The 22,494-nt window shown below is 48.9% G+C and overlaps 1 protein-coding gene across 1 annotated transcript in view; it reads right to left on the minus strand.

The window, feature by feature from the left end:
- Positions 1-22,494, minus strand: part of Dennd2a (DENN domain containing 2A) — a 74,283-nt gene that overhangs the window by 39,188 nt on the left and 12,601 nt on the right. The window contains exons 2-3 of the mRNA XM_042677259.1: positions 10,981-11,082; positions 4,440-5,465 (exon numbers count right to left, since the gene is read on the minus strand). Coding sequence (XP_042533193.1) covers positions 4,440-5,362 — 923 coding nt within the window. The 5' untranslated portion in view covers positions 5,363-5,465; positions 10,981-11,082. The remainder of the gene's footprint in view (positions 1-4,439; positions 5,466-10,980; positions 11,083-22,494) is intronic.

Consider the following 22,494-nt stretch of genomic DNA (forward strand, 5'->3'; position numbering starts at 1 on the left):
AAGACATAAAGGGCATGGACATGGACAGATGTACAGACACATACACATACACCCATACACGTACACAGACATATATACACAGACACAGACACATACACAGGACATACTACTTTTTTTTTTGTCGGTTGAGGGGCTTGAACTCTGGGCCTGAGTGTTGTCCGTCAGCTCTTCAGCTCAAGGCGAGCACTCTACCACTTGAGCTACAGTGCCACTTCCGGTTTTCTGGTACTTTATCGGAGATAAGAGTTTCACAGACTTTCCTGCCCGGGCTGGCTTTGAACCTCGATCCTCAGATCTCAGCCTCCTGAGTAGCTAGGATTACAGGTGTGAGCCACCGGCTCCTGGCTCACAAGACATACTTCTAATTATGGGATTGTGTAGAAGGATGGGGAGGAGAGGAGAGGGAAAAAGATGGAGGGTGAATAATTTCAAACTTCAGTGAACTATGTATGAAGGCGGCATAAAGACCCTCACCTCAGCGAAAGCTGCTGCTCAACAGGGGGTCACGGGGACAGGAGAAGAGAAGGAACAGTGGGTTATTTAGAGCAGAACATAATATATGCACGGCTGAAATACTATAGTGAAACCGTTTGGTGCAATTAATTCACACTAAGAAACAAAAAAGTACAGGAAAGTAAAAGCAGTTCAGATGGAGTGACGGCGGCGGAGGGGGAAGGGCTAAGAAGAGGGGATGAGGGGGATGGTCTATGCATAAAATATAACAATTAAACCCACTGACGTTGCCTTAAGAAGGTGGAGCAGGACGGGTGTGGGGAGGAGGGGAGTGACAGGGTGAGATTGATTGGGATATATTGTACACAAGCACAAAAATGCCACAACAATCCTCTCCCCTTTGTACAACTAAGGTATACTAAGTTTTTGCTGTTGTTGTTGCTCATAGTGCTTGAACTCTAGGCCTGGGCGCTGTCCCTGTGCTCTTCAGCTCAAGGCTAGTGCTCTGCCACTTGAGCCACAGCGCCACTTCCAGTTTTCTGCTGTTTTTTTTGGAGAAAAGAGTCTCACAGATTTTCCTGACTGGCTTTGAAATGCAATCCTCAGATCTCAGCCTCCTGAGTAGCTAGGCTTGCAGGCCTGAGCCACTGGCCTGCCCAGCTTTAGTTTTTTTTTTTTTTGTTTTGTTTTTGAGTGTTGGTGGCTCACAGCTGTAATTCTAGCTTACTTAGGAGGCTTTGATCTGAGGATTGTGGTTCAAAGCCAGCTTGGGCAGGAAATTAAGTGAGACTCATCTCTAATTAACCCCCAAAAAGCTGTAAGTAGAGATATTGCTCAAGAGGTAGAGAAAAAAAAAAAAAGCTCAGCTCAGGGACAGTGCTCAGGCCCTGAGTTCAAGCCCCAGGCCTAGCACAAAAAAGAAATCAAGGGAAAAAAGCAAAATAAATAAATAAAACTACATTTTCTCTGAGTGTACGAATCCACTAGCTGGGCTGTTGCTTGGGACACCAACGAAAGGAGGCTGAATGATGTGATGTCTCCAAGGCTCACAGCCCAGCTGTGTAACTCTAAACCCTCTGAACCTTCATCCTCCATCATCTTTCTTCTGCTGGGGCGTGGCTTTCCTGGCTTATACTGCAGCCACTAGATCCCTGGCCCAGCCCCACTGCCTTTTAATTTTTTTTCCTTAAGAGATAGGATCACAATAAAGAGCATATATATATATTTGATTTTTTTGTAACATGAACATCTTGCCCTAATCATCTTCATGGTAGTATTTTAAACAAAATGCCAAACCTAAAGCCAAAATTCTTAACACACAGCTGATGCAGTCATATTCAAACTTAGCCAAGAAAAATTTCATGTTTTGGACATGATTATCAAGAAACTGTTGGAAGATGGAGACTGGAAAGGAAAGCTCTGGTGTCCCTAAACCACTCTGGCCTCAAGGGCCAGGAAGGGCTGGTGCTCAGAAGTCTCTGCTGAGTCAGGACGCCGGGGCACCCAGCCGGTTTGGAAAGGATTTAGAATTGGAAACGGAGGCTGATTAAGATGGCTCATCAGACTTGGGATTGAGTTTTTAAAGTTAGAGGGACTTAGCTGGGTCTTGGTGGCTCATGCCTGAAATCCTAGCTACTTGGAAGTTGAGACCTGAAGATTGTGGTTCAAAGCCAGCCTGAATAGGCAAGTCCATGAGAGTCTTAGCTCCAATAAACTGCCACCCCCCACCCACAAAAACCAGAAGTGGAGCTGTGGTTCAAATGGTAGAATGCTAGCCTTGAACAACAGAGATTCAGGGACAGCACCCAGGTCCTGAGTTCAAACCCTGGGTTCTGGGGGCGCCGGTGGCTCTCGCCTGTAATCCTAGCTACTCAGGAGGCTGAGATCTAAGGACACAGTTCAAAGCCAGCCCGGGCAGGGAAGTCCATGAGACTCCAATAAGCCACCAAAAAACTGGAAGTGATGCTGTGGCTCAAGTGGTAGAGCGCTCGCCTTGAGCTGAAGAGCTGAGGGACAGCGCCCAAGCCCAGAGTTCAACCCTACACCTGACAAAAAAATAATAAAAAACACCCTCCCCCCAAATCATCTGTAACACACACACACACACACACACACACACACGCACGCACGCACGCACGCACGCACGCAGACACAGAGTAGAAAGACTTGCCAAGGGAGATGGGGACAGAAGTGTCTGGTCTGGTCCTGGCTTCGGTGGGCGTGTCCGAGCACGGAGAAGGAGAGGAGAATGGAGTAAGAGGAGCCCGAGAAGAGGACTAGTAGGCAAGGGAAGACAATGCTTCAATAGTTGTTCTGAAATACCAGTAGAGACCAATTAGGCTTTCTTTTTCTTTTTTTGGTCTGGTCGTGGGGCCTGAACTCTGGGCCTGGGCGCTGTCCCTCAGCTCTTCAGCTCAAGGCAAGCACTCTACCACTTGAGCCACAGCGCCAACTTCCGGCTTTTTTCTTTTTGCTTATGTGGTCCTGAGGAATCGAACCCAGGGCCTCAGGCATGCAAGGCAAGCGCTCTACCACTGAGCTACCTTCCCAACCCTCTTTTTCTTTTTGTCGGTTGTGGGGCTTGAACTCTGGGCCTGGGTGCTGTCCCTCAGCTCTTCAGCTCAAGGCGAGCGCTCTACCACCTGAGTCCACAGCACCATTTCCGGACTTTTCTGCTTATGTGGTGCTGAGGAATGGAACCTGGGCCTCACACATGTGAGGCAAGTGCTCTACCACTGGAGCCACCTACCCAGCCCAGGAGAGACGATCATGAAAATGACAGAGCAGGCCGGGTACAGTGGCTCACACCAGTAATCCCAGCTACTTTGGAAGCCAAAGTTGGAGGGCAGCCAAGGCAAAAAAGTGAGACCCTATCGAAACAAATAAAGCAGACATGGTTGTTCACATCTCTAATAACAGCTAGGTGGAAGGGGGTAGTAGGAAAGTCAGGATTGGCAAAGCCCTGTGCAGTTACACAAGCCTCTAGCCAAAAAATTAACGAAGACCACAGGCATGACTCAAGTTTGAACAATACGCGCCTAGTAAGATTCCTAAATTCAAACCCCAGAAACGCCACAAAAGAAAAAAAGAAAATGGCAAAGAACTGGTAACTGGATTTACCAGGAGGTTGTGGGATGCTGGGGCACGCGTAGTTTCAGGATGAGGTGAGCAGGAAGAGCTGGAGGAGACGGAAGGAAAGGAAGCAGAGCGGACGGCTTTGGAGAATTCTTCTGTAAACCTGGTTTTGAGATCAGTTATTCAACCTACCAGCACATTACAGACATGGACGAGAGACTGTTTCAAAGCGGGGAAGAAATCCTTTCCCTAGCACATACTGTATTTTCTAGCAATAGCCTGGCTTTATTATTTAACACATATTTGAATTTTTTGTTTGCTTATTTGTGCTTATACTTCAGGCCTGGGTGCTTTCCCTGAGCTTTTTTGCTCAAGTATAGCACTCTACCACCTGAACCACACCTTCACTTGTTTTTTTTTTTTTTTTTCTGTGGTTATTTGGAGATAGGAGTCTTACAAATTTTCCTGCCTGGGCTGGCTTTGAATTGTGATTTTCCTATCTCCACCTCCTGAATAGCTAGGATTACAGGCATAAGCTACAGGCACCCAGCTAAAGAGTGATTCTTAAAACCTAATACTTTTTTTTTTCCCTCCAGTCATGTGGCTTGAACAGGACTCTGTTCTTCAGCTGTATCACGTGACTCCCAGCCACCACTTCTGGTTTTCTGGTGGTTTATTGGAGATCAGAGTCTCACGGACTTTCCTGCTCAGGCTGGCTCTGAACCGCGATCCTCAGCTCTCAGCTTCCTGAGTAGGTAGGATCACAGGCATGAGCCACCGGTGCCCAGCCAAATATTCCTTTTTTTGAACGAGAACAAAGACAGAACCATTTGAGCCCCTGCTTTAACACCGCAGCCAGGTCTTGGGCCGGGCCGGCCATCTCCCAGCCACGGCTGCCCAGCAGCACCTACCTGTGGTCAGCGCTGGACCTCGGCCTCCCCGCCCACAGTCTTCTGTTCACTGAGGCAGGAGGGGGGGAGGAGGGCAGGGGTGGGGGAGGCAGGGAGGGCAGGGGGGGCAGGTTCCTCTTCTCTTTCCTGAGGCCTGGGCCTGGGCCTGGATCCTTGTCCCCGTCTCCCGCATGTTTGAACGTTCTCCGGGGTTTGGGCAGGGGGTTGATGAAGGGCTTTTGGGAGGTGCCTTGGCAGCCCTTCTTGTCCTCGGAAGCCTCCACGGACCGTTCCCTGCCCTCCAGGTTCAAGGGCTGGTGCCCCCTGGGCTGGGTTTCTGAACGACCCCCGACCCTGGCACAATCAGACAGGGGAGACCCCTCCTCTGCCTTGTCAGGCAGGCAATGTGGGGAGTAACAGGTCCCCGGCAACTGGGGGTCTAAGCCGGCTGAGCCGTCCTTCAAGGCCTGCTCCAGCCTCTTGACCTGCTTCAGCACTGAGCGGTGGTCACTCTGGGAGTGGGGTTTGCTGATCCTTGGCTCCCGGCCTCGACCGTGGCCCCCGTTGACCTGGCCCAGGTCTGCATGGGGACCCCTAGATCTTGCTGTCCTGCAGTCAGGTTCCGGGCTCTCTGGGTGAGGCTTTAGTCCATTCCTAGCGTCGGAAAGGCGAGTTCTGGCCCCCTCACCCCCTCTGTCCATCGTGCAGGAAGCCAGGGTCTCCTCTGGCCCATCGGCCCCACTGCCCGGTCCCATGGGGGACTCCTTCTTGCCTTCCCACTCAGATATCTTGTCCTTTATGCTCAGGGGCTTGGATGGGTCCCCAGCTCGGGAGCAGGGGTGGGGGCTTCTCCCCGGCCTGCCGGCTTCTCTGGTGCTGGGCTCCGCAGTGGGGCTCCCGATGAGCATGCTTGAGCCCAACATGGCCACTCTGGCCCCCGGCATGCGGCTGGGGGGGCTCACCCTCGATCGCTCTCAGGGAAAGGTGTGTAGAACCCTCGTGGCTGCCTTCCAGGGCCTTCTCCAGCCTCCGCACTCCACTTTGACCCTGGACCAGAAAGACAAACACCGGGTGAGGGGATCTTGGCCTCCATTTTTGGCTGGCCATGGAGATTTGCTACAACTCAGATTCAGACGGTATATGCGATGCTTCATTGCAAACGACATACAGGTTTAAAGCCATCACCTAAAACCATCATGGAGAGCCAGCCCGGGGGCTCACGCCTGTAATCCTAGCTACTCAGGAGGCTGAGATCTGAGGATCATGGTTCAAAGTCAGCCCAAGGAGGAAAGTCTGTGAGACTCTTATCTCCAAATAACCACCAGAAAACCAGAAGTAATAGAGGGCTCATCTTTTGCTGAAAAGCTCAGGGATAGTGCCCAGGGCCAGAGTTCAATCCCCATGACTGACCACCACCCCCTAAAAAGTCATGTATGCGGGCTGGGAAGGTGGCTCAGTGGTAGAGCGCTTGCCTTGCATGCATGAGGCCCTGGATTCGATTCCTCAGCACCACAGAAGCAAAAAGCCGGAAGTGGTGCTGTGGCTCAAGTGGTAGAGTGCTAGCCTTGAGCTTAGGAGCTGAGGGACAGCACCTAGGCCCAGAGTTCAGGCCCTACGACCGGACCCAAAAAAAAAAAAAGGATTGTGGTTCAAAGCCAGCCTGGGCAGGAAATTCCCTGTGAGACTCTTATCTCCAGTTAACCACCAGAAAACTGGAAGTGGCGCTGTGGTAGAGCTAAGTGGTAGAGCACTAGCCTTGAGCTGAGGAGCTCAGGGCAGCGCCCGGGCCCAGAGTTCAATCCCTCCAAGACAAAACAAACAAAAAAAACCTGAAACAAGCTGGGCAGTGGTGGCTCGCATCTATAATCCTAGCCAATCAGGAAGCTGAGATCTGAGGATCGCAGTTTGTAGCCAACCTTGTAGGAAATGTTGAAGAGATTTGGCTCTCATTAATTACCAAAAAAGCTGGAAGTGGAGCTATGGATCAAGTGGTAGAGCTCTAGCTTTGAGCAGGAAAGCTCAGGGACAGTGCCCAGCACCTGGGTTCAAGCCCCAGGACCAACACACCAACACACACACGCACACACACACATCTGAAACAATACCACAACCGTGCTATTTTTGCAGCGTCTGGGATTGATAAAGTGTGCACAGCGCAGAGTGCAAGGCCACACTGCGTTGGGTACACACAAACCTCCTTAGGAGCGTGTGGCCTCCTGCAATGGCCTCTCCTGGATTTCCCCCCAAATGTAGCCCCTGCGGGCAGAGCGGGAGGACACAGGTACGTGTCTCGTGAAAGAGGGTGGGAATAAACACACAGACGTACTCAAGATGCCCTGCCCAGTACAGTCACCACTAGCTGCGGGTGACTCTATGAATTCGAATCAAATGAAAGTGTGCATTCCTCAGTGGCACCAGACGCAGATCAAGTTGTGCAGAGACTGTATGCAGCTAAGGCTTGTGTGAGGGGCAGGGCAGAAAAATACTTCCGTGGCCTAGAGCCTAAGGTGGGGTTAGACGCCTGCCAGTGAGATTTTTTTTTTTTTGGTCAGTCGTGGGGCTTGAACTCTGGGCCTGGGCGCTGTCCCTCAGCTCTTCAGCTCAAGGCAAGCGCTCTACCACTTGAGCCACAGCGCCACTTCTGGTTTTCTGGTGATTTATTGGAGATAAGAGTCTCATAGACTTTCCTGCCCAGGCTGGCTTTGAACTGGGAGCCTCAGATCTCAGCCTCCTCAGTAGCTAGGATTACAGGTATGAGCCACTGGTGCCTGGCAAAGTGAAAAAATTTTAAAGTTATTTATTAGTACCCTGAAGATGCTAAAACATTATTTTTCTTTCTTTTTTTTTTTTTTTTGGGTCCGGTCGTGGGGCCTGAACTCTGGGCCTGGGCGCTGTCCTTCAGCTCTTCAGCTCAAGGCTAGCACTCTACCACTTGAGCCACAGCGCCACTTCTGGCATTTTTTTCTTTTTGCTTATGTGGTGCTGAGGAATCGAACCCAGAGCCTCAGGCATGCAAGGCAAGCACTCTACCACTGAGCCACCTTCCCAGCCCCGCTAAAACATTACTTTTAAAGAAAACCTTTTTTTTCTTTTTCTGGGCAAGGGTGGCTCCTGCCTGTAATCCTGGCTCCTCAGGAGGCTGAGGTCTGACAATAGAGGTTTGAAGCCAACCTAGCACAGACAAAGCTAGGAGACTCTTTTTGTTTTTTTGTTTTGTTGTCAGTCCTGGGGCTTGAACTCAGGGCCTAGGCGCTGTCCCTGAGCCTCTCTGTGCTCAAGGCTAGCGCTCTACCACTTGAGCCACAGCGCCACTTCTGGCTTTTTCTGTGTATGTGGTACTGAGGAATCGAACTCAGGGCTTCATGCATGCTAGGCAAGCACTCTACCACTAAGCCACCTTCCAGCCCAAACCTAGGAGACTCTTTATCTCCAATTAGTCAGCAAAGAGCTGGAAGCAGAGGTATAACTCAAGCAGTAGAGAGCCACTCTTGAATGAAAAAGACAAATATGAGTATAAGGCCCTGAGTTCAAGTACTAGTACTTTCACAAACTAAAAAAAATAAAAAAGAAAAACATTTTAAAACTCATTGAATGAGAAAAATCTGTGGTTTGAAATGCAAAATATCCTTCCACCAGCAAAGGTAATGATTGAGAATAGAGACAAGATGTGTAGAAATTAGAAAACACCAGCCCAGTGTCCTGGGCACATTTTCTGAGTCTCTATATTGCTGATTGCATAGGGATTCAGACATTTCAGCTCAAATTCACAGAGAGGGATGAATAATTAGTGATTTCATGCACTCTGTTACTAGAACTTTCCATTCCAAAATAGCCGGATGTTTATGTAAAGATTTCTCCCTCACTTGAGACAGTGGCAACACAAATTATGCGTCTATTCTTGGTTGCACAGCATAAATTAGAAACTTGTGAAAATGCAAACTTTTGGTTTTTTTCAAACACAGTTTCCATGCCTATCAAAGCAGAATTCCTTACTGAAATAAGTAGGATTCATCACAGAGTGCTTACAAAATGAAACACAATTTTTTTTTGCTAGTCATGGGGCTTGAACTCTGGGCCTGGGCATTGTACCTCAGCTCTTCAGCTCAAGGCTAGCACGTTTCCACTTGAGCCACAGTGCCACTTCTGGCTTTTTCTGTTTATGTGGTACTGAGGAATTGAATCCAGGGCCTCCTGCATGTGGGGCAAGCACTCTACCACTGAGCCACCTTCCCAGCCCAAAACACAATTTTAATAGGTCTGCCACCACTGGATTCAGATTTTAGGGAGTGGTACAATCAGGCTGTTTCCGTCTCTCTGCCCCTCCCTCTCTCCTCCTTCCCTCTCCCTCCCACCCTCTCACTCACTCTCTCCAATCCTGGGGCTTGAACTCAGGACCTAGGTGCTCTTTCTGAGCCTCTTTGTGCTCAAGGCTAGCTCTCTACCACTTGAGCCACAGTGCCACTTCCAGCTTTTTTGAGTAGTTTATTGAAGAGTTTATTCTGCCTGTGCTGGCTTCAAACCGATCCTCAGATCTCAGCCTCCTGAGGAGCTGGGATTACAGGTATGACCCACCGGTGCCTGACCTGTTTCTCTTTTACTGAGGGTTCAAAAGGAAAACTTAGTTTCTGTTCCCACAGCGCCAGGAGCAGGTGGGGTTTAGCCTGGGTAATCCTGTGGTCTGGCCCTGCAGAAACTGTGAGGGGAACTCAAAGCTCAGTAAACCTAGATTTCTCACAATAACATAAACATCAATACAAGCTAAGAGCGCATGAAAACAGCTCTTGCAGAATAAAATGTTACCCATCCCTACAAGAGAGGACAGATAGCCGCGCCGGTGGCTCACGCCTGTCATCCTAGCTAGAGATCTGAGGATCGCGGTTCAAAGCCAGCCCAGGTAGGAAAGTCCGTGAAACTCTTATCTCCAATAAACCAGAAAACCGGAAGTGGCACTGTAGCTCAAGCAGTAGAGCGCTCGCCTTGAACTAAAGAGCTGAGGGACAGCGCCCCGGCCCAGAGTTCAAGCCCCACCACTGACAAAAACAACGAACAACAAACAAAAAACAGTAGTCTCATGGAGTTTCCTGCCTAGGCTGGATGCAGACCATGATCTTCAGGACTCAGCCTCTTGAGAATCTAGAGTTTCAGGCATGAGTCGCTAGCGCCTGTAGACTTCTTTTCTCAAAGTAAGAACTCTATGACCCTTCTCTAGACTGGAACTTTCCAAATACACAGGCCAAGTTGATCTTCCTCACTGTTCTTGGTGACATGGTAGGTAATCAATAACACATTTCTGAATGAATGGATGAACTAATGTATCAATGTGCCTAGCTAAGTACAGCATTCATTAGAACTCGTTTTTTGAGGCGTGGCCAGTTTAGGGGGTTTTGTGATTGCTCGGCAGATTCTCTACCACTTGCGCCATGCCCCCACCCTCCCAGCCTCCATTATAACTCTTGGTTGCACAGATAGTATTACTGTGACCATTACAATTATTGTCAAAAACCGCAAACCCCTAAGCGCTGCTTCGTGGTCACTGAGCTGGGAATGAGAGGAATGGCTACCTGGCTGGACGGCCTTGTTGGCTTTCTGAGCCCATTGTGCCCAGGAGAGTGATAGCCTGTTTCCAGGATTCTACAGCATGAAAGGGCTGGGGGCAGAGCCAGGGTGCGGCAGAGCCCAGTCTAGCTCAGTGACTGCACCTGCTGGGCGGACCATATCCCTAACAGAGAGAAGGCTCCATTTGGGAGGAGAAGGCTGCAGGAGAAGGCTGCTGCTGCTGCTGCTGATTATTGTTGTTGTGTGTGTGTGTATGTGTGTGTGTGTGTGTGCGCGCGCGCGCGTGCATGCCAGTACTTGTGCTTAAAAAGTGCTCACGTGGGCTGGGCACTGGTGGCTTATGCCTGTAATCCTAGCTACTCAGGAGGCTGAGATCTGAGGATTGCGGTTCAAAGCCAGCCCAGGGAAGCAAAGTCCATGAGACTCTTATCTCCAATAAGCCAGAAACTGAAAGTGGCACTGTGGCTCAAGTGGTAGAGCGCTAGCCTTGAGATGAAGAGCTGAAGGACAGCACCCAGGCCCAGAGTTCAAGCCCCACAACCAACAAAAAGAAAAAAAAAGTGCTCACGTGACTATTCACTCAAGGCTGCTGCTCTACTACTTCCAGCTTATGGCTGATTAATCGGAGTTTCTTTGAACCACCAACCTCAGATCTCAGCCTCCTGAGTAGCTAGGATTATAGGTGTAAGCTACCTGTGCCCTGCTGGGAAGGCTGATCTTATAGACAGATTCAGCTGCACAGATTTGGCACTCAAGGATGAGTAAATAGCTGTGAATCCTAGTAGGAAGAAAACCTGAAAGGCAGCTTGATGATTTGGCCTGTGGCTCTTTGGTCCCAGGTCTTCAGAGAGTAGTTCAGGGAGCAGGTTACAGAAGGGTGATGAAACTAACACTTCCTTAGTTCAGGAAGTGGGGTTAGGAAGGAGGAAGGAGGAAGGACAGTGGGGAAAGGAGAGCCATTAAGGAGCCTGGTCAACCTCGACCCCTGGAGAGAAGGGACTCTTACCTGTCAGCCAGTCTGGAGCTCAGGTCTGCGGCCTGTCTGAGGCTGCCCTGGGCCGGCCTGCACACGGTCATCACGTCAGCATGTGGAGAGGCTCCAGATGGCCTGGGGGGACAGGGGTGCACACTCAGTGAGCCGTCAGCCCTGCCCCAGAGGAGCCCATCCAGGCCCTGACCCCACATGATTCCTGACAGCTTCTATGGGGAAGAGGGGGCGGTGGCACCGTTTACAATCCCTCCCCCAGGAGGAAGCAGGCATGACCCAGAGGCCCCCCCCCCACTCAGACCCTCCCCTCTCCCGACAATCCCTTCATAGACCTTTTAGCAAATGTCAACAACAATCAAAACAAACAAAACACACTGTAACTCCTCCTTATCCACTACGGATTCTTTCAAGGTCGGGGCCGGGCCTACAAACAGACTTTACTACCTGAGTGCCTACAATGAAGGTTAACCTGTGAATTAAGACATCTGAGCCAGGCGCTGGTGGCTCACGCCTGTAATCCTAGCTACTCAGGAGGCTGAGATCTAGGGATCGTGATTCAAAGCCAGCCCAGGCAGGAAAGTCTGTGAGTCTCTTATCTCCAATAAAGCACCCCAAAAGCCAAAAGTGAAGCTGGCTCAAGTGGTAGAGTGCTAGCCTTGAACCAAGAAGAAGAAGAGGAAGAAGCAGCAGCAGCAGCTCAGGAATAGTGCCCAAGCCCTCAGTTCAAGTCCAAGGACTGGCAAAAAAGAAAAAAAGAAAAGAAAGAAAGAGAGATAAATATTGCATAAGTAACAGCGTACTGTAATAAAAGTTATATGTCTGGGCGCTGGTGGCTTATACCTGTAATCCTAGCTATTCAGGAGGCTGAGATCTGAGGATCACAGTTTGGAGCCAGCCCGGGCAGGAAAGTCTTTGAGACTTTTAACTCCAACTAATCACCAAAAGCTAGACACTTCTGGCTCCACTAGCTGTGGCTCAAGTGGTAGAGCACTAGCCTTGAGTAAAAAAGCTCAGGGACAGTGCCCAGGCCCTGAGATCAGGCCACAGGACTAGTACCAAAAAAACAACAACAAAACACAACAGTCTGTGAATGTGGTCTTTCTAGAACTATCTAGTTGAACCAGGCACTGTGGCTCACCTCTGTAATTCCAGCTACTCAGAAAGCTGAGATGTAAAGATGTGGTTTGAAACCAGCTTGGGCAAAAATAAATAAAAAAATAAATCTGTGAGACTCTTATTTCCAATTAACCAGGAAAAAGCTCTATGTGGCAAAGTGCCAGCCTTGAGCAAAAAAGCTAAAAGTGTGAGACCTAGTTCAAGCCCCAGTTACTAGCATGTACCACACACGTTGTACACACACACACACACACACACACACACACACACACACACACATCTATTTATACTGTGTTCAGGTAACTACAAGTTACTGAAACTGGAATACAAAATCAAGGATAAGCTCAGCGCCAGTTAGCTCATACCTGCAATCCTAGCTATTCAGTAGGCTGACATCTGAGGACCAAGGTTCAAAGCCAGCCTGGGCAGGCAAGTTCATGAAACTCTTACCTCCCATTTGCCACCAAAAAGCCAGAAGTAGGGCTGTGGCTCAAGTGGTAGAGTGTTACCCTTGAGCAAAAAAGCTCGAGGACAGCGCACAGGACCTGCGTTGAAGCCCCAGGACTGGCATACACACACGCACACACATATGCACACACACGTGTATGTGTGCACCCAGCCACAGACTGCAGGGTGCCAAACACATCTTGGTGCCAAAGTGGTAGATTCAGGATACCTGGGGCTCCCATCCAGCTGGACAGAAACAACTGATAGGCACGATGCTTCAATAGCAGCCCCTCGGAACTGCCCAGACGATGAAGCCATGGGAGATGACCAGCCATTTGGGAAAGTGTCATTACCCCGTCAGCCACTCCCGGTGGCCAGGTGCTGTCTCTTGACCAGGGGTACTGAGATCTAGCAACTCACATTTCTTTTTCTTTTTGTGTGTGTGCTGATCCTGGGGCTTGAACTCAGGGCCTGGGTGCTGTCCCTGAGATTCTTTTGCTCAAGGCAAGCATTCTATCACTTGAGCCACAGAGCTACTCCGGGCTTTTTCTGAGTTTATTAGAAATAAAGAGTTTTACACAGGGGCTGGGAAGTTAGTTCAGTAGAGCTTGCCTTGCATGCCTGAGGCCCTGGGTTCGATTCCTCAACACCACATAAGCAAAAAGAAAAAAGCCGGCGCTGTGGCTCAAGTGGTAGAGCGCTAGCCTTGAGCTGAAGAGCTGAGGGACAGTGTCCAGGCCCAGAGTTCAGGCCCCACGACCGGGACATCTCCCCATACAAACACAAAAAAAGAGTTTTACACAGACTTTCCTGCCCAGGCTGGCCTCGAACTGTGAACCTCAGATGTCAGCCTCCTGAGAAGCTAGGATTATAGGTGTGAGCCACCAGCACCCAGCAACTCACATTTTTTTTCCCATGTAACTTCCCAAAGTCCCTTTCCCCCAACTCCTCCGTCTTCTCCCAGGTTGCTCCAGCTGTCAGGTGACACGTGGCTGCCCAATGTTTAGCCTGGGCATGGTGTCCACCCCCAAGATAACAATGAACTTTGCGGAACAGGGAGAGGGGAGGCCAGAGAGGAAGAGACTGAGAAGGGGAGCTAGGAGCCTATTATAGAAAGTGAAGCAGAAAACCATGATCCAAACAGGCAAGGAAGGAAGAGACAAGGTCCACCAAGCCGGCTATGTGCAGAGAAGAGCACTTAAAGCTTGGGCCTGCCCAAGCAGCTCAGCAAACAATACCACAGCTTGGAGGCACTGGTGACTCACGCCTGTAATCCTAGCTACTCAGGAGGCTGAGATCTCAAGATGGCAGTTCAAAGCCAGCTGTGGCAGGAAAGGCTATGATACTCTTTTTTTGGGTCCGGTCGTGGGGCCTGAACTCTGGGCCTGGGTGCTGTCCCTCAGCTCTTCAGCTCAAGGCTAGCACTCTACCACTTGAGCCACAGCGCCACTTCCGGCTTTTTTCTTATGTGGTGCTGAGGAATCGAACCCAGGGCCTCGAGCATACAAGGCAAGTGCTCTACCACTGAGCCACCTTCCCAGCCCCGGCTATGATACTCTTATCTCCAATTAACCTCCCAAAAACTGCAACTGTGGCTCCAAGTGGTACAGCGCTAGTCTTGAGCAAAAGACCTCAGCAACAGCCAGGCATTGGTGGCTCATGCCTGTAATCTTAGCTACTCAGGAGGCTGAGATCTCAAGATGGCGGTTCAAAGCCAGCTCTGGCAGGAAAGTCTGTGAGACTCTTATCTCCAATAAACCACTCAAGAAAACCAAAGTGATGGGGGGGGGGGGGGGGGAGGATGGCAAGGGATGGGAAGGGGAAACAAAGGAGGAGGCTACAATGCTTGATAAGAAATGTACTCATTGTCTTGCCCATATAATTGTAACCCCTCTGTACAGTATTTTCACAATTAAAAAAAAAAAAAGAAAAGAAAACCGAAGTGGCACCGTGGCTCAAGAGCACTAGTCTTAAGAGCTCAGGAATAGCATCCAGGCCCTGAGTTCAAGCCCTACAACCACTACCACTACCACCACCACCAAACAATAGAGGAGCGTATATTCTGGGGTAGACCTATGTTGTAACTGAGGCTGGCTCCTGACAGAGGCAAGCCTGGAAGGCCTTTCAGGGACAGGAAGGAACTCATTGTCTGTCTCATAATGCCGGGCACAGCTGAAGCTTCTGGAGCCCTTCCACGTGGCTGGGCCCACAGACACTGCCCTTCTGTCCTCATCTGGCAGAGGGCCATGCTGGACCCCAGGCAGGGCAGCCCCTCCCCGCCAGTGCGCACTCCCGCTCGGCACAGACCCGGCCCCTCCCGTCCAGCTCCAGCTATGTCAGCCAGCGCCGCCCCCACCTCATGGGCTCAGGCTGGCGCCTCTGCACCGCTATGCCATGCCGGGGGCGTGGGGGCAGACGCCGGGAGGCACTCCCAGATGAGCCCAGGCTCCGTCCTGGTCCCCAAAGGATCAGAGCCCATTGTTATCGATGCACAGAGAGCCACGGGTGACCTCAGGGGTGCCATTCTCAAGGCGATCTTCACATCCCACAGAATGGTACTAAGTCATCTTACTCAGCAGAGAAACTCCCCATACTAAAGCCACCACTCCAAGCCAGGTGCCAGTGGCTGACGCCTGTAATCCAGGTACTCAGGAGGCTGACAGCTAAAGATGGAAATTCAAAGCCGGCCTAAGGAAAATTCAAGAGACTCTTCTCCCCAATTAACTACCTCTTTCCCCCCCAACAAAAGGCCAGAAAAATGGAGCTGTGGCTCCAGTGGTAGAGTGCCAGCTTTGCGAGAAAAAAAAAAAAACTTTTCAGCACCCACGCCCTGAGTTCAAGCCCCACTACTGGCACAAAAAATAAAAAAACAAATACACCCACCACTCCAGGAAAACCACATTCTGAGAGCAAGTCAAGTGGGCTTTAGAAATTGGAACTGAGGATCCCGAAAGGCCCCCTATCTGTAGCCAGCACCAGCGCTTGTGAATTCACGGAGGTACTGAAGAAGCTGCTCCTGTGTGACTTTTACTGTTTGCCTCTGGTGAACAAACACTGTAACGTAGGTGACAGGCCTGGCCCCATGCTCTAGCTGGGGGTCCTCAGTAAGTTCAATGACAGGGACACACTTTATTATCATTCTACAAGCCTGGGAGAGAAAGGGAGCCATTTCCTAAAGGGTGGTCCACTGAGGATCTGTTCTAGTTAACCTGGCAACCTGCTCAGATTTCTGAGCACCTCTCTAGGGCTGGCCTGGAATCTGCATTTAAATATGGCAAAGGCCTTAGATGGACCGGCATGATGGCCTAGGCCTATAAAGCCTAGCTGCTCAAGAGTGGGAGGTAGGAGGATGGAGGTTGGAAGTTACTTGAGGCAAAAATTAATGAGACACTAGCTCAAAAACAAGCTTTAGACCAAGTGCAGCAGCTTTCATCTGTAATCCCAGACACATATAGGTAGAGGCAGCAGAATCAAGGTCTGAGGCCAGCTCCAGCTAACTTAGTGCAAGACTCCAGCTGCAAACTAAACTACAAAGGACGGAAGTGGGTCCCCCAGTGACAGAATGCTTGCCCAGCAAATCCAAGCCCCTGAGGCCAAGCCCCAGTACTAAGTCACAAAGAAATGGCCCTTCATAATTTCTTTTGTACAAACCAGCATTCCCTTTCTTCCTAGACAATCCAGCCTTGTGATTCAGACTATTTACCAAGAAGGATAATGAATGAATAAAAACAGCAACTCATTTTCCTACTCAGTTGCTTGTCATAGAAAGAGAACATCCCATGGACTGGGAAGGTGGCTCAGTGGTAGAGTGCTTGCCTTGCATGCATGAGGTCCTGGGTTTGATTTCTCAGCACCACATAAGCAGAAAAAGCCAGAAGTGGTGCTGTGGCTCAAGTGGTCGAGTGCTAGCCTTGAGCTGAAGAACTGAAGACAGTGCCCAGGCCCAGAGTTCAAGCCCCACAACCAACAACGACAACAAGAAAAAGAGAACATTCCATGAATCAGATGGGCTTATTACTAATAATTTTAATCATTAGCAATAATAACTTAAGACTTAAGACATCATATAAAATTTTGAAGCTGGAAGATGGGTACATAGAGCATATAGGGTTGTTGGTTTTGGGGTTTTTTTTGGGTGGTGGTGGGAATTGAACTCTGGGATTGGGCACTGTCCCTGAGCTCTTCAGCCCAAGGCGAGCACTCTACCACTTGAAACACAGCTCCACTTCTGGTTCACTGAGTGGTTTATTGGAGATAAAGAGTCTCACAGACTTTCCTGCCCAGGTTGGCTTTGAACCTCGATCCTCAGATCTCAGCCTCTTGAGTAACTAGGACTACAGTCATGAGCCACTGGAGCCCAGCTCTTTTTTGTTTTTTGGGGTTTTTCTTGGTATGTTTAAACATTTCTATGAATTTGCAGAAAAATATTTTTTCTTGTTAGTTGTGGGGCCTGGGCCTGGGCAGTGTTTCTCAGCTGTTCAGCTCAAGGCTAGCATTCTACCACTTGAGCCACAGCGCCACCTCCAGCTTTTTCTGCTTATGTGGTTCTGAGGAATCAAACCCAGGACCTAATGCATAGAAGGCAAGCACTCTACCACTGAGCCACCTTCCCAGTCCCAGAAAAATACTTTCAATGCCTTAAAAATTCGAACATTTACAGCTATTTACCACTCTAATCCTGATTGACTTCTTGCTAAAATGGATTAGTGTAAAATACACTGTCCCCAAAGTTCTCTATGCTATTGAAATCACACTGACGGGAGGACTCAGGTAAAGAAGATACGCTGGTGGTAGAGATTTGAACTAGTTACCTGTGATGAATCTCTCTCTCTCTCTCTCACACACACACACACACACACACACACACAATTTATCTCACAGTGCGATGCTTGTTTACTTCAAAAGCTGAAGAAACCTTCATAGCTCCAGATTGCATGTATATATGTATGTATGTATATATAATATATATACACATTTATATGTATATATAATATCTGATACATCCAGTGCCAGGCTCCCAGACTGCTTTTTGTAAGTGACCAGTGACAACAAATTTTCTGTTGCCCATGTACCGCACCTCCTTCATGGTCACCATCAATCAAAATCTCACGAGAGTTCAGAACATTCTTGTGGGGGACACTCCAAGCCATCCTATCAAAATGAATAATTAGTCAAGTGCTAGCAGCTCATGCCTGTAACCCTAGCTACTCAGGAGGCTGAGACCTGCAGTTCAAACCCAGCCTGGGCAGGAAAGTATGTGAGTCTCTTATTTTCAATTAACTACCAAAAAGCCAGAAATGATGCTGTGGCTCAAGGTGGTAAAGCACTATCCTTGAGCACAAAAGCTCAGTGACAGGGGCTGGGAAGGTGGCTCAGTGGTAGAGCGCTTGCCTTGCAAAAGCTCAGGGACAGCGCCCAAGCCCTGAGCAAACAAGCCGAGAGTCGAGTTTAAGCCTCATGCTGATACCAACAAAAGATTTTCTCTGGTCATGAATACTTAGCAACTGACAACAAAGTTTATTTTGAACCACCTGATCAGTATTTTCCCTACCTACACCTGTCAGTTTGTTGGGGGGAGTCTGTGGTTAGAGCAAACCAACAATGAAGCCGAGACCACAAGTGCTGATGCTCTTGGCTGAAGATGCCTCGTCCTCAGCCCCTACACCCAGGACAGCTTCTGTCACCTCTGTACAATGTCCCATCCTACACACCCTGCGGCTTCTTTCACATCTGTCAATGTCTCAGCCTATACACCTTCTAGCTTCTCTCACATCTGTACAACGTCCTGTTCTAGACAACTTAGTAGCTTGGGGACACATTTTTGCAGTGGACAAGATTTGCAAATCATGAATTTTCCCCTCAGCTGTTGGCTGTGTGGCAATACAGCCACAGGTTGCCCTTGGATTCACCACTGTGTGGAGGGTAAAGGTGGAAAAAGTGTGAATTAGTGGCTTTCCTTGCACAAGGCCACTGAATGACAGTGCAGGAATGCTTGATAACATTGATGTCGGTATGATAAAGGTTAGTATGAGCTTGCCGGAATTACAAGGAACAAATATTATGAAGCATGCCAGTACTACTATGGTATGGTTTAATAGCATGATTTAGATAAATGGCTTTTGTTGTTGTTGTCAGTTGTGGGGCTTGAACTCTGGGTCTGGGCGCTGTCCCTCAACTCTTCACCTCAAGGCTAGTACTCTACCACTGGAGCTACAGCGCCATTTCCAGTTTTTGAGTGGTTTACTGGAGATAAGAGTCTCACGGACATTCTTGCCTGGGCTGGCTTTGAACAGTGATCCTCAGATCTCAGCCTCTTGAGTAGCTAGGATTACAGGCATGAGCCACTAGCACCCGGCTTTTCTCTCTCTCTCTCTTTTTTTTTTTTTTTACGTTGCACTTGCTAGGCAAGCGCTTTGCCACTGAGCTACATCCCAGCCCTCTCTCTCTCTCTCTCTCTCTCTCTCTCTCTCTGTCTTTCATTTTCTTTCTTTTGCTTCTTTTATTTTTCTTTCTTTTGAGCTTCTTTTGCTCAAGGCTAGCACTCTACCATATGGAGCCACAGAGCTACTTCCAGCTTTTTCTGTTTATGTGGTACTGAGGAATCAAACCCAGGGCTTCATGCATGCCAGGTAAGCACTCTACCACTAAGCCACATTCCCAGCCCGATGGGGAAATAATTTTTTAAGAAATAAAGCATGGCTGGGTGCCTGTGGCTCATGCTTGTCATCCTAGCTACTCAGGAGGCTGAGATCTGAGGATCACGGTTCAAGGCCAACTTCAAAGGGAAAGTCTGTGAGAATCTTAGCTCCAATTAACCACCAGAAAACTGGAAGTGGCTTCAAGTGTTAGAGCACTAGCCTTGAGCAAAAAGAGTTCAGGGCAGTGCCCAGGTCCTGAGTTCAAGCCTCATGTCTGAAAAAAAAAAAAAAAAGATGTGACTGTTTTAAACAAATGTTTCTAGCATAACTTAAGAGCCTAGTTGAGGGCTGGGAAGGTGGCTCAGTGGTAGAGCACTTGTCTTGCATGCCTGAAGCCCTGGGTTCGATTCCTCAGCACCACATAAGCAAAAAGAAAAAAGCTGGAAGTGGTGCTATGCCTCAAGTGGTAGAGCGCTAGCCTTGAGCTGAAGAGCTGAGGGACAGCGCCCAGGCCCAGAGTTCAGGCCTAATGACTGGACCCTCCCTCCCCCCCAAAAAAAAAGAAGAAGAGCCTAGTTGAATAGTGTTCTGCTGAGACCCCGCAGGGCTGGGGCATAGATCAAGGGTAGAGCCCACACTCTGGGTGTTTCACACATGGGAATTTATACTCTGATTTGTATCTTTTCAAATGCAGCACCCAAACTGCTCTTCAACTAAAATCACCTGTGATAGTCACCTCTCACAGATACACAACTTCTACCCAGGATCCTCTGGGGACAGTAACTTCGGGATCTGACCCCACAGGGTCAGGCGCCTTGAGGACAGCCTGACTTTTTTCTAAGGGCAGTAAGCAGGAAATAACTTTCATTCATAACCTTCTGGGAAGGTCAGCATAAGGAAATTAGCCATTTACATTCTGTCCTGCAATGCCTAAGCACAAACGTAATTAATCACAGAAATAATGCATCAGTAATGATAAAAGAAATAAAAACATGTCCATATATGTTCTTCTACAATACTCACAGTAATATTGTACATAAGGCTCAAAAAGGAGAAACAACCCAGTCATCAGCTGATGAATATGTAAATAAGGTTGGTATATCTATTCAATGGAATATTTAGCCACAAAAGAAAGTTCAGCCAGGCCCTGGTGGCTCATACTTGAAATCCTAGTTACTCAGAAGGCTGAGATCTGAGACATGGTTCAAAGCCAGCGGGGGGCTGATAAGTCCCCATGAGACTCATCTCCAATTAACCATGAGAAAACCGGAAGTGGCACTGTGGCTCAAATGGTAGATGGCTCACCTTGAGTTGAAGGGTGCAGGGACAGCACCCATGCCCAGAGTTCAAGCCCTACGACCAACAACAACAACAACAACAAAAGTACACATTAGCCAGGCACTGTGGCTCATACCTATTAATCCCAGCTTCTCAAGAGGCTGAGAAGATTAAGGTTCAAAACCAGCCTAGGAAAGAAATTCTGTGAGACTTTTATCTCCCATTAACCTCCCAAAAGGCTGAAAGTGGAGCTGTGGCTCAAGTGGTAGAGTGCCAGCCTTGAGGGAAAAAGCTAAGAGGCAGCATCCATGCCCTGATTGCAAGCCCCAGTTCCACCGCACGCGCGCGCACACACGCGCGCGCGCGCACACACACACACACACACAGGAGCACATAATATATGATTCCTTTTATATGAAATGTTGCAAATCTGCCAACCCACAGAGTACTATAGTAGCTTGGTAGTTGGTGAAATGGAAGCTGAAAACGTAGGGCATGGAACACAGCCTTGTTTATGTGGTGAAAATGCTCTAGCCAGGCACCGGTGGCTCATGCCTGTTATCCTAGTTACCCAGGAGGCTGAGATCTGAGGATCACGGTTCAAAGCCAGCCCGGGCAGGAAAGTCTGTGAGACTCTTATCTCCAATAAACCACTAGAAAACCAGGAGTGGTGCTGTGGCTCAAGTGGTAGAGTGCTCACCTTGAGCTGAAGAGCTGAGGGACAGAGCCCAGGCCCAGAGTTCAAGCCCCATGACCAACAAAAAAAAAAGAAAAGAAAAGAAAAGAAAAATGCTCTAAAATTATGGTGATGTTGCATAGCTTTATGAATAACCCCAAATTAATTTTTTTTTGGGTCCGGTCGTGGGGCCTGAACTCTGGGCCTGGGCGCTGTCCCTCAGCTCTTCAGCTCAAGGCCAGTGCTCTACCACTTGAGCTAGTGCTCTACCACTTGAGCCACAGTGCCACTTCCAGCTTTTTTCTTTTTGCTTATGTGGTGCTGAGGAATCGAACCCAGGGCCTCAGGCATGCAAGGCAAGCGCTCTACCACTGAGCCACCTTCCCAGCCCCTACCCCCCAAATTAAGTTGTATATTTCTTTGTGAGCCACAGGCGCCCAGCTTTAAGTTGTATATTTCTAATGGAAAATTTAAATCCTACGTAAATTACATTTTTGATGAAATAATTAGAAAGAAAGAAAAATAACAGGGCACTAGTAGTTCATACCTGTCTAACTGAAGTGGCTGGAGGATCACAGTTCAACAGACAGGAAAGTCCACAAGATGCCATGTACAATATAACCAGCAAAAAGGTGGGCTGAAGGTGTGGCTCAAGTGGTAGAGCACCAGCACAGCAAGCAAGCCAATCAAGTCAGAGGCTCTGAGGTCAAGCCCCAGTAGTAGATGAGGAAGAGGAAGAGAAAGAGGAAGAGGAAGAAGAAGGGAAGGAAGAAGAGGAGGAAGAAGATAAAGAGGAAGAAGAAGAGGAGGAAGAAGAGGAGGAAGAAGAGGAAGAGGAAACTGAGGTTCACACTGACAAATAGCATCACTTGAATTTTTAAAAGGGCTGCCAAGGCTCAGCTCTTGCTGCTCTATACCATTACCTCCTTCATCAGTAATTTCTATTCATGTCAAGGTATTTAGAGTGACTCTAAGGGCTAGCATTCTGAGTACAGAGGTAAATGAATGCAAACGGTTAAAGAAACAAAACAAAGGCACTGAAGGTATGGCTCAAGTGGTAGAGCACCCACCCAGCAAGCGCAAGGCCCTGAGTTAAATCCCCTGTAGCACTCAAAGGCAGAAGGAGAAAGAAGAAAGAATATAAAACTCAGGCTACCTCACAAGAAGCCATGCTCTGCAGTCACAAGGTCCCCAGAAGTCACAAGGTCCCCAGCAGCCATAGCTGAGGTATGGACACACCCCCAGCTTCTAACTGATTGGCTGTCAGGGAGGCCTGACTCAGTCAGATTACCCAACCAGATCCTGCTCTCAGAGTGGTCCATCAACTTCTCAGAGCAGCTGGAACATGGCTAATATGCCAAGACTAAAGAGCAAAGC

Source organism: Dipodomys spectabilis, unplaced genomic scaffold (genome assembly GCF_019054845.1).
Source record: "Dipodomys spectabilis isolate Male_0828 unplaced genomic scaffold, ASM1905484v1 ptg000034l, whole genome shotgun sequence".
Taxonomy (NCBI): Eukaryota; Metazoa; Chordata; class Mammalia; order Rodentia; family Heteromyidae; genus Dipodomys; species Dipodomys spectabilis.